Here is an 11014-nt window from a genome sequence, read left to right as displayed (position 1 = left end):
CGTCGAAGCCTTCAAGTCCTCCCCAAGTCCTCCCCAACCCCTCAAGAATCGGAGCACCCCGGCTTTCGCTTGGGGAACAGAAACCTGGATTCCCTACCTCCCTCGACGCACCAAGCAAGCGCCACGCCCAGTCCAGACACGCCCAACACCACCACACCACGCTCACATCGGATTTGCCCGAAGCTAAAATGGCGCCTTAGGAACCCGCGGTCGGAGATGGGCAGGGCCTGGGTGACGCAAGAGGCGGGGCTAAGTCCTGTCGCTCCCGGCCAGCGCGACGCTGGGCATGTCCTCGCGTGAGCGCTGTTGGCTAAACAACAACATCAGCACATCTGCCGGGCGTTATGAGGTCCCTGCTTCGCGGTCCGGCGATGAACGATGAGGAAGAGAACTCGGACAGTACCCCGCTCCTGCCGAGCGCCCGGCAGGCCGAAGCGGGTGAGCGGCTGGACCACCACGGGGCTGCTAGCGGTAGCGTTCCGGGCGGCGGGTGGCTCCCGGCCGTGGGCGCCTCGAGGGAGTGGCTGCGGGCTGAGGGGACAAATGCAGCCACCAGAATCGGCCGGAGCTGCCTGCGCTGGCTGGTGGGGGCTGAAGTACTTCGGGGTCGGGGGTATCCTCCGAGTCAATCAATGAGATATGAGCCAAAGTGTCGCTCACTCTTCCCCAGTGACCGCCAGGTTTCCGCTCATGCTAGTCTGCAAGCATGTGATCAGGTAGCTCCTTGGGCAGGGAGGAGACACAATACCAGGAAAATAATAACAACAATAACAACATCAACAGCTGTTGAGTGTGCGTAGGACAATTGCAAAATCCCGCGAATATCTTGACTTAGTGCTGTAGGAGACTAAAAATTATTGCAGACATTTCCATGTTTCTTCGTCTCTCAGACTACAGTTTAAGTTAAGAAACAGATTATTCTCAAGATGGCTATCTGAAGCGTGATAAGATAATGTGCCAGAGGTCTTGCAGTGGTGCTTCAAAGAGCATCTTCCCTGACTGGGGCCCAGTGGTGGAGTTTTTGCCCGGCAAGGTTCTGGCATCCATACCTACCCAAAACACCAGTGTCTTCACTGGATTTTAATACACTTTTTGCAATGTAGCTTCTTGAAGCTGCTGAAAACTAAAGGCTTGCACACTTGAACTGGAAATTTGCCTTTGTTAACCACGAACAGTCTTCCGTGGGGTTATGTCTTTTGTGAACATTACCAAAGGATTCTTTCGTAACTGCTTTAACCATAAGCAGATAGGTACTCTCCCTATTTGTGTGTGCAACTACCCTACTATGATTATTTTCTGACTTAGTGCAGACAGTTTTGTTGTTTTCTCGGTGATTTTGTTTTGGTTTTGTTTTATTTTTAGAGTAATGTGTTTGGGGACTGGAGAGATGGCTCAGCAGTTAGAGCACTGGCTGCCCTTCCAGAGGCCCTGGGTTCAATTCCCAGCACCCACATGGAAGCTCACAGCCACCCATAATCCCAGCTCCAGGGGATCCAGCACCCGCCTGAGGCCTCCATAGGCACCAGGAGTGCATGTGGTACACAGACATACATACGATCAAAATATTCATATATATTAAAAAATAAGAAAGAATGCTTTCTTTTCTAAAGTTTAAGGCAGCAGTTTAGTCTAGGACTTCATTTTTTGTTTGTTCATTTGGTTGGTTGGTTTTCCTCGAATCAGAGTCTTATGTAGCCCAATCTGACTTCTAATGACTACGTAGCCGAGAGTTTCTTTGTATTCCTGATCCTCCTGTTTCCATCTCCTGAATACATGCTAAGTAAGCACTCTACCCACTGAGCTACACCTCCTACTCCTTTGAGTTTCTTCTTGGATTAGAGTCGAAGTTTGGAAATTTTATCATCTTGCCATCCATCGCTGTATAGATTCTCTTTCCCCATGCCTTGTCATCACGTCCATCTTGGTGCCAACCGCCTACACCACAGAAACACAGCTTACACACAAGACAGGTACTTCTGCCAGCTTTGTATGGCAGTCTACCTTCTCAGCAGTCCCCTCCCTTCCACTAGCAGCCTCATGCCCCATGTCACTTAATTTCCCACAAATGAAAACTAATCACATATATAATCTTAATATATGAGCTAGATTTCCAGGATCCAGAGAAGGCAATGATGACAGTTCAGCTGCTGAAGTTACTGTGTGCTGAGTAGCGCTGAGTAGTTTGCAGTTCATCTTCACAATGTCTGTATCAAGCACAATACAGTAAACAGCCAGTAACATTAGCTATATTAGTAAACACAGTGCCCACTCCCACTCAGTAAGTAGTATTAGTTCCAAGACTTGGTTTGGGTGAAGGCCTTAAGTTCTCCCTGCATGTCTCTCATTTCCTTGCTTCTGCACATCCTATTGCTTTTGCTGGGATGGCTGTACTCCAGCCAAATATCCCTCTTCCAGCCAGGTGATAGTGATACACACCTTTAACCTCAGCACTGGGGAGACAGAGGCAGGAGGATCTCTGTAAATTCCAGGCCAGCCTGATCTATAGAGTGAGTTCTGGGACAGCCAGAACTGTTACACAGAGAAACCCTGTCTTGAGAATCAAAAAACAAACAACAACAAAAATCCCTCTACAACACAGACTATTTCCCTGGCTTCCTCCTTTCTCACTTATATAGGTATGCAGCACTTTATTAGAAAAGCTTTCTCAGGAGTGAGGGTGAGGATTAAGTGAGTGTGTCCTGTGATTTTCTGTGGTAATTAATCCCCACACACACACATACACACAGTCAGCACATGGTAAGAGGCTTGACCATCAGAAGAGGTAAGAATTTTTTTTCTTTAAATAGAAGCAGAAGAATCCATGACCTTAACTGAAAGAGTAGGAATAATCATGGGTTCCAGTCAGTCCTCTGACACAAAGAAAGAACTTTGTACTATTATTGAAACATTTGTTAAGACCTGGATGAGCATAAGCCTTTAATCTAGCAAAGGTAGGTGGATCTCCGTGAGTTCAGCCTGGTCTTCAAAGATAGTTTCAGGACAGGCTTCAAAGCTACATACAGAAACCTTGTCTCGAAAAACCAAATAAACAAACAATGAGGGGCCTGGTGAAATGGGTCAGTGTTTAAGAGCACTGGCTGATCTTCCAGAAGACCTGGTTTTGGTTCGCAGAACCCACATGGAAGCTCACAACTGACTGTTACTCCAGTCAGGGAATCTAATGCCTTCACATAGATATACATTTAGGTAAAACAACAATCCACAGAATGAATGAATGAATAAATAAATAAATAAATAAAGCCACCCAGAGGAAAAAAATATCAAGAGCAAGAGCTCTGCAACTTTGTACAAGTAGTTGTAAAATTTAATCCTTGGTTTCCTGACCATGTAACTATTGATGTTAATACTGGAAGTATGTGGGAACTAAAGGGAGATAAGATCTCTGTCAATTATTTTTCAAGTGAGAGTACATTAATAATGTATTATTGGACCTTCTCAGGAGGATTATTACAGAGAGAAAGAAACAGAAACAAAAGAACATTTTCTGCCAGGACATATCTTGGCAGATATTAGCAGGGTAGGTCTAATGGGCTTCCTTAGCAGATCAGGCTTCACCCAGTTATATAACTTTTGGGGTTTATCCTCCCAAGCCCTGGGATGAAACTCAAAGCCCTCTGGCCTGGCTGCCCTGCTGCCCTTCCTGCCACCCTGGTCTGACAGAGCTTGGAGCAGCTTGGGGCAACACCTGAGTTCCAAGGAATGGGATCGAGAGAGGATCTCTCCAGTGATCTAGGCTACCCCAAAGGTGTTCAGTTTGGGTTTGGGTTTTGAGTGGATTGTTTGTTTGGTTTTGGTTTTTGGTTTTTGAAGACAGGATCTCACTATGAAGTTCTGGCTGTTCTGGAACTTACTCTGTAGACCAGGCCAGCATCTAACTCACAAAGATTCACTTGCCTCTGCCTCCTGAGCGCTGGCATCAAAGGTGTGCACCACTACTGCCTGGCTCCAGATGGCTCTTCAAAAGAACAGGGAGCATATGTTTTATATTCAACGTGCTTCACAAAAAAAAAAAAAAAAAAAAAAGATTATAACCACTCTGGTCATACAGCTCAACGGTCTCAACAGTCTGGACTTGCTGTAATTAATCAGCTTTTACTGGCAGTTTCTCAGCCATTGACTGTTTTAACTGGCCTCCTGTAAACTAGCACAGGAAGGCTGGCCATGCACTGAGAATGGGAACCAGCCTAAGGAGAACAAAGGAATGTTGCAGAAGAACTGTGAATGTGGACAGAATGTAATGGGAAGTGGGAAACATTTGGAATGAGGTCCTCAAGGATGGAGTCTAGTTAACAGAAAATGGGGTCTGATGGGACATGAGTAGCTTGGAGACAGAAGTGGAAGAGACAGAAATGGGGAAAGAGGTCTCTGGAAGACACAAGCAGGAAACGCCTGCCTGGGAGGAAAGCCAGAACAGCTATGGCTGTTGCTGGTAGAAGGGCAGCAGTGAGTGTTACTAAGACTACAGGTGCTTTCCCCACTGATGCCTGGTCAAATTATAAATCCATCCAGTGCTTCACTCACAGCATAAGCAAAATAAGGAATTTTATCTCATTCTTTACATCAAAAGTAGACACACACACACACACACTCACACACGCACAGGGTTCCACTGTGTAGCCCTGGCTGTCATAGACTCTTTCTATAGACATGGCTGGGCTTGAACTCAGAGATTCCCCACTTGACTCTGCCTCCCAGTGCTGGGTATAAAAGACTGAGCTACTAGACCTTGCTTAAAATGTCAGACATGCTGTAGCATCTTTTGTTTGTTTGCTTGCTTGTCTGTTTGTTTTGTTTTTGTTTTTTGAAACAGGGTTTCTCTGTATAACAGTCCTGGCTGTCCTGAAACTCACTTTGTAGACCAAGCTGGGCTCAAACTCACTGAGATCCACCTGCCTCAGCCTCTCATGTTCTAGGATTAAAGGCGTGCACCTCCACTGCCCGAGTGGCATGGTTTTGTTGTTTGTTGGTTTGTTGGTTGGTGTTTTTAAACAGGGTCTTTACATAGCCATGGCTGTCCTGGAACTCAGAGATTCATTCACCTGTCCCTGCCTCACTAGTACTGGGATTAAAAATAATTCCTCCACATCTGGCATGAGTGTTTCACATTTCAGGCCTTTTACTCATGGAGAAACCAAACCACCTAGATTCCTGTGTTTATGATTACTACAATTTCATTTTTTTTTGTTTTGCTTTGTTTGTTTTTGTTTGTATTTTTGTACAACATTACAAAAAAATTAAAAATAACGATATAAACAGGCTTAGAATAGATTTAGGAAGGAACACAGGAGTAAATTGTGAGGACTGGCCTCCAGAAGCTCAGGGTTTGAGGGCTATCACTCAGGTTCAGAGGACTATCACTCACTCAACTTAGAAGGGGTGATATAGGGGGCAGGATGTTTTTGTGCCCACAGATAAGCACTAAGAAAACCAGGATTATTAAACATGCAGGGTTGTCTCTTCAATGGAAGAAGTGTATAACCTGTTTCTCCAGAAGTTAATAGCCTGATGACCTATGCTATCTGTAGGACCAGGCCACACCTGGGCTTTATGTTTTTCAGGCACTCTTTCTCCCTAGGCCTTTATCTTGAACATTTTTCCCAATTAGTAGAACCCATCTTGGGGCTGGAAAGATGGCTCAGAGGTTAAGAGTACTGGCTGCTCTTCCAGAGGTGCTGAGTTTAATCTCAGCAACCACAGTGTGGCTCACAAATATTTGTAATGAGATCTGGTGCCCTCTTCTGACCTGCAGGCATTCATAGAGGAAGAATATTATATACATAATAAATAAATCTTAAAAAAAGAACCCATCTTTATGGAGCAGAGACGCCCCACAGATAGTGCTCTTGCTTTTTTAGAATTAAAAACTTTGAGAATGTAAAGGTTGTTAATTTCATTTATTTCATCTAAATAACTCTGTAAACATATGACCAGACCTGAGAGTCGGTTGTGGGTCTCTTTCATTGTTAGCCTTTGTTCTCTGCTATACCCATTCCACATTCCTGTGTTTATAAAGTGCATTTTAGAGACTGGTTTTTTTTTTTTTTGATGAGTGATGTGCTCCTTACACAAGAATGATTTTGCTTTGAACTCAGTATGGTGGGTAGCCAGTGGACCAGCTCTTTCTGCCATGCAAGCTTGTTTTACCTTGGATTAGTTTCAAAGAGTATCCAAATCATAGTCATGTTTTACTTTAAAAAAAATTTGACTAAATAGATTTATAGTCACAACCATTATCATAGACCTGGCACCAATTTATTTTTAATATAACTTTGTTTGTTTTGTTTTGTTTTTGGAGACAGGGTTTCTCTGTGTAACCACTCTGGCTGTTCTGAAACTCACTCTGTAGACCAAGTTGGCCTCACACAGAAATCCACCTGTCTCTACCTTCTGAGTGCTGGAACTAAAGGCACTGCCCAGCTTAGAATAACTTTTAAAACTTTGTAGTCATGTATTCTATCTTCTGATAATTGACAGTGCTTTAGAAGTGTAAGTTACCTGATCTATAACTTGTTAAGCATCGTCACTAATAATTTTAAATATCTTGCTCACCCTTTGAATTTTTAAAATAATTTTCATTTATATTTATGTGTATGAGTGTTTTGCCTGCATGTATATCTGTTCACTATATGTATAAGTGACCATGCAAGGCAGAAGAGGGCATTGGATTCTCCAGAACTGGACTTTCAGACCATTATGAGACATTATGTGGACGCTGCAAATTCAAACCAAACCCAGTCCTTCTAGAAGAGCAGTCAGTTCTCTTAATCACTGAGCCATCTCTCCAGCCCCTTGCTCACCTTTTTCAAACATTGCTTGCTTGATTGCTTGCTTGATTGATTGATTGTTGGGGATGGGGAATTAGAGGACAGCTTGTGGAAGTTCTCATCATCATTTTTGTTTCATTGACCAAGCAAGCAAGCACCTTACCCACTGAGCCATCCTGCCGGTTCTTTCTCCACCTCCCTGTCACTTCTCAGCCTCTAGATCCACATCTTACATGATAAAATGGCTTGTAAGCCATGTCAATCATGAGGAGAAACAAACAATGTAGAATAAAAGAAAGGAACTATAAAAAAGTTGAGATGGAAAAGAGCGATAAAGTATATTACAGTGCAAATCAAGCATTACCTAAGGAAAAAACTAATTGCATATAATAAAAAAGATAGCTGTGTTTAAAAAAAAATGGGTGGAATAATGATATTACAAGCAAGAGTATCATAAAATAGTTTAGAGCAAGAGGATTGCTAATTACTCATCCCACCCTTTTATTCCCACATCTAGCAATTTGGTCGAGGACTATTACTTTCCCCCTTTAAATTTACTCAGACCTTCCCACTTCTCCAGATTATTTTAAAGTGACACATTTTAATTATCCAAATTTGAGATTAGACTTTTCCATCCAAGCCTAAAAGTGACCATGGAATGTGTTCTGCTGTAGGGTGTACATTTGATTGGAACAAACAGCAAATTGTTCAAATTGAAATGATAGACAGTATGACTAGAGTCTTAGAAATGTGATTCTCATACATTTGTATCTGCCTGTTCTAGTAGCACCAGAAGACTATAGCTATAGCTCTGAGAAAGGGTTCAAGGATACCCAACGACAGGCTCCCTGGTAGCTGGAGCTCAACAAGTGAGAGCATGTCTTGGTTACTCTTCTGTTGCAACTCTTAGAAAAGACAGTTTTTGGGGCTTGCTTATAGTTTTAGAGGGAAAAGTATAGTAATGCTATTAAACCATTACCTATTTTTCTCACACCACATTTTTTAATAGTTTTATTTTTATTTTATGTGCATTGGTGTTTTGCCTGCATATATGTCTGTATAGGTGTCAGATGCCCTAGAACTGGAGTTATAGATAGCTGTGAGCTGCCATGTGGGTGCTGGGAATTGAACAGGGATACTCTAGAAGAACAGTCAGTGCTCTTAAATGCTGAGCCATCTCTCCAGCCCCTCATGCCACATCTTTATCAGCTGAATTTTTACTAAAGCTGTGGGTAAGAGGCATTAAATTGTCTTTGAACAAATCTGTGTAGGCATGCTTAATCCGAAACTATTAAAAAATACTAATTAGCAGTTTGGATATTTTTTTAAGAACTGCCTTTGGGGCAGGAGAGGCAGCAGCACTGACTAGGTAGTTTAAGAGCACTTATTGCTCTTGTAGAGGACTTGGGTTCCATTCCCATCATCCACGTGGTTGCTAACATCTGATTCATATCTCCAATTCCAGGAAATCTGGTACTCTCATCTGGCCTCTGTGGGCACTGGGCACATACAGTGTACAAATATATACAGGCAAAATACTCATTCATAAGTTATAAAAATAAATAAACCTTTGGGACATGGTAGCACATGCCTTTAATCCCAGTGCTCAGGATCTCTTGAGTTCCAGGCCAGCCTAATCTACAGAGCAAGTTCAGGACAGCCAGAACTACACAGAGAACACTTGTATTGAAAAACAAATACATAGATAAATCTTAATTTTTTTTCTTTCATTATTTAGAGACCATCATATAATTTAAAGTTTTCTCCCAATCTTAATTTCAGCTCCAGTATGCTGCTCTGCTCGTTACAACCTATCGATTTTGGCTTTCTTTGGTTTTTTCGTTCTTTATTCATTGCGTGTGAACCTGAGTGTTGCGTTGGTGGACATGGTAGATTCAAATACTACTCTGACCGATAACAGAACTTCCAAGGAGTGTGCAGAACACTCTGCCCCCATAAAAGTACACCACAATCACACGGTAAGTGGTATTTTTTTTTAAAAAAAAAAATTTGATTAGCACTAAAATACTTACAAGTAAAAATAATGAAAAAATATGCTTTTATCAGAAAGAAACCATAATATTTGTTCTGTGTGTATTCTTCCCAGGTTAAGATCTCTCTTTTTTTTTGGGGGGGGGAGTAGGATTGTTAGTTGAACCATTAACTTACAATTATAACTTGCTACCACATACATTTGATCTGTTTGGAAAGTAGCTTTTCAGTTTCCTTGGGTGTTGTAGAACTCAATATGTAGCACTATGTAGACTGGACTTTTCACAGATACCTCTGCCTCCACCTCTGCCTCCTGAGTGATGGCATTAAAGGCATATGTCACCACAGCCCAGCCCAAGCCTATGACTCTTTTTTTTAACCTTCTCAGTCAGGTTGTTAAGGAGCCTTTTCTAGTCTAGTGTCATAGAACGGCACTCTTCTTGAAGTCTATGACTTTCAGTTCTTGTCCACTCACTTCCAGAAACTGCACATTATAGTGGCTCACCTGCCCTCTAGAAGTTTATCTTAGTTAGGTTCCTGTTGCTGTGATAAATATCACAACAAAAAAGCAGCTTGGGGAGGGAAGCGTTTAATCATCTTACAGCTTACAGTCTGTCATGAAGGGAAGTCAGTACAGGAACTCAGGGCAGGAAGCTGGATGCAGGAACTGAAGCAGGAGCATTATTTGCCGGAATCTTCCCATGACCTGCTCAGCTTGCTCTGTATAGCCCAGGACCACCTATCTGTAGTAGCCTAGGCCCTCTAACCTCAGTCATCAATCAAGAAAAGACCACAGACTCGCCTACAGGACAATCTGATGGCAGTATTGTCTTCATTGAGGTTCCCTCTTCCCTTCCCAGATGACCAAAAGAATTGACAAAAAAAGAAAAAAAAAAAAAAAAAAAAATCAGCCAGCACAGATTGCATGTTGTAAAGTCCAAAACAATAGTTCAAAATTCACCTGCTTTTTTTTTCTTCTTCAGGGTAAAAAGTACCAGTGGGATGCTGAAACTCAAGGATGGATTCTTGGCTCCTTTTTTTACGGCTACATCATCACACAGATTCCTGGGGGTTACATTGCCAGCAGAATCGGAGGCAAGCTGCTGCTGGGCATTGGTGTCCTGGGCACTGCTGTCCTCACCCTGTTCACACCCATGGCTACAGACTTAGGAGTGGTTGCCCTTATCGTGCTGAGAGCACTGGAAGGACTAGGAGAGGTAAACAATTTTTGTTCTTGTTTATCTTTTCTTTTTTTGGTTTTTCGAGACAGGGTTTCTCTGTGTAACAGCTCTGGCTGTCCTAGAACTAGTTCTGTAGACTATGCTGGCCTTGAACTCACAGAGATCTGCCTGCCTCTGTCTCCCTAGTGATGGGATTAAAGGCATGCACCACCACTGCCAGACATCCTCTTATTCTTTATCTCCTCCTTACTCCTGGTCTTTTAAAAGATTTGTGTATTTTTATTTTATATGTATGTGTCTTATCTGCATGTACATGTGTACATGATGGGAACACAAGTGCCTGCAGAAACCAGAAGAAGGTGTCAGATCTCCTGGAACTGGATTACAATGGCTACAAGCCACTAAGTGGGTATTGGAAAACAAACCTTGGTCCTCTGCAATAGCAGCCAGTGCCCTTAACCACTGAGTCATCTCCAGTTGAGAGGACATTTTCAAAAGAGACAGATGCTCATACTTCGAAGGTAGGGAAATAAACCCATCAGAAGGCTGGAGAGATGGCTCAAAGGTTAATAGCACAGGTTATTCTTCTGAGGTCCTGAATTCAATTCCCAGCAACTACATGGTGGTTCACAGCCATCTATAATGAGATCTGGTGCCCTCTTTCTGGAGTGCAGGCATACATGCAGGCAGAAGACTGCATGCATAATAAATCAATAAATCTTTTAAAATAAACGAACAAATAAATAGATAAGCAAATCCTGTCACCATGGCTATGATGGCCCACACATACATACATTTTGGCACTTTTAAAAAAGACTTACTGTCTCTGTGTGTCTGTGTGCTCATGAGTAGTGCAGTGTCTTTGGAGACTAGCAGAAGGTACTGAATTCTTCGAACTGGAAAAGAGCAATTGTGAGTCACTTTATTGATGCTGGAACTGAATTCATGTCCTCTGGAAGGACGGCCAGTGCTCTTAATATCCTGAGCCCTGTTTTGACACATTTTACAAAACATGTTAAATTGCCTTCTTTTACTAATTGGTATTTATAGAACTTC

At 42.5% G+C, this 11014-nt stretch overlaps 1 protein-coding gene across 1 annotated transcript in view; it reads left to right on the top strand.

The window, feature by feature from the left end:
* Positions 1–325: 325 nt before the first annotated feature.
* Slc17a5 (solute carrier family 17 member 5) overlaps positions 326–11014 on the top strand; it is a 35576-nt gene continuing 24887 nt past the window's right edge. The window contains exons 1-3 of the mRNA XM_051178906.1: positions 326–438; positions 8568–8764; positions 9761–9994. Coding sequence (XP_051034863.1) covers positions 345–438; positions 8568–8764; positions 9761–9994 — 525 coding nt within the window. The 5' untranslated portion in view covers positions 326–344. The remainder of the gene's footprint in view (positions 439–8567; positions 8765–9760; positions 9995–11014) is intronic.

The sequence above is a fragment of the Phodopus roborovskii genome, unplaced genomic scaffold (assembly GCF_943737965.1).
Source record: "Phodopus roborovskii unplaced genomic scaffold, PHOROB, whole genome shotgun sequence".
NCBI classification, from domain to species: Eukaryota; Metazoa; Chordata; class Mammalia; order Rodentia; family Cricetidae; genus Phodopus; species Phodopus roborovskii.
Note: the sequence above shows the minus strand (reverse complement) of the source record. Positions and strands in the feature narration are given on the sequence as shown.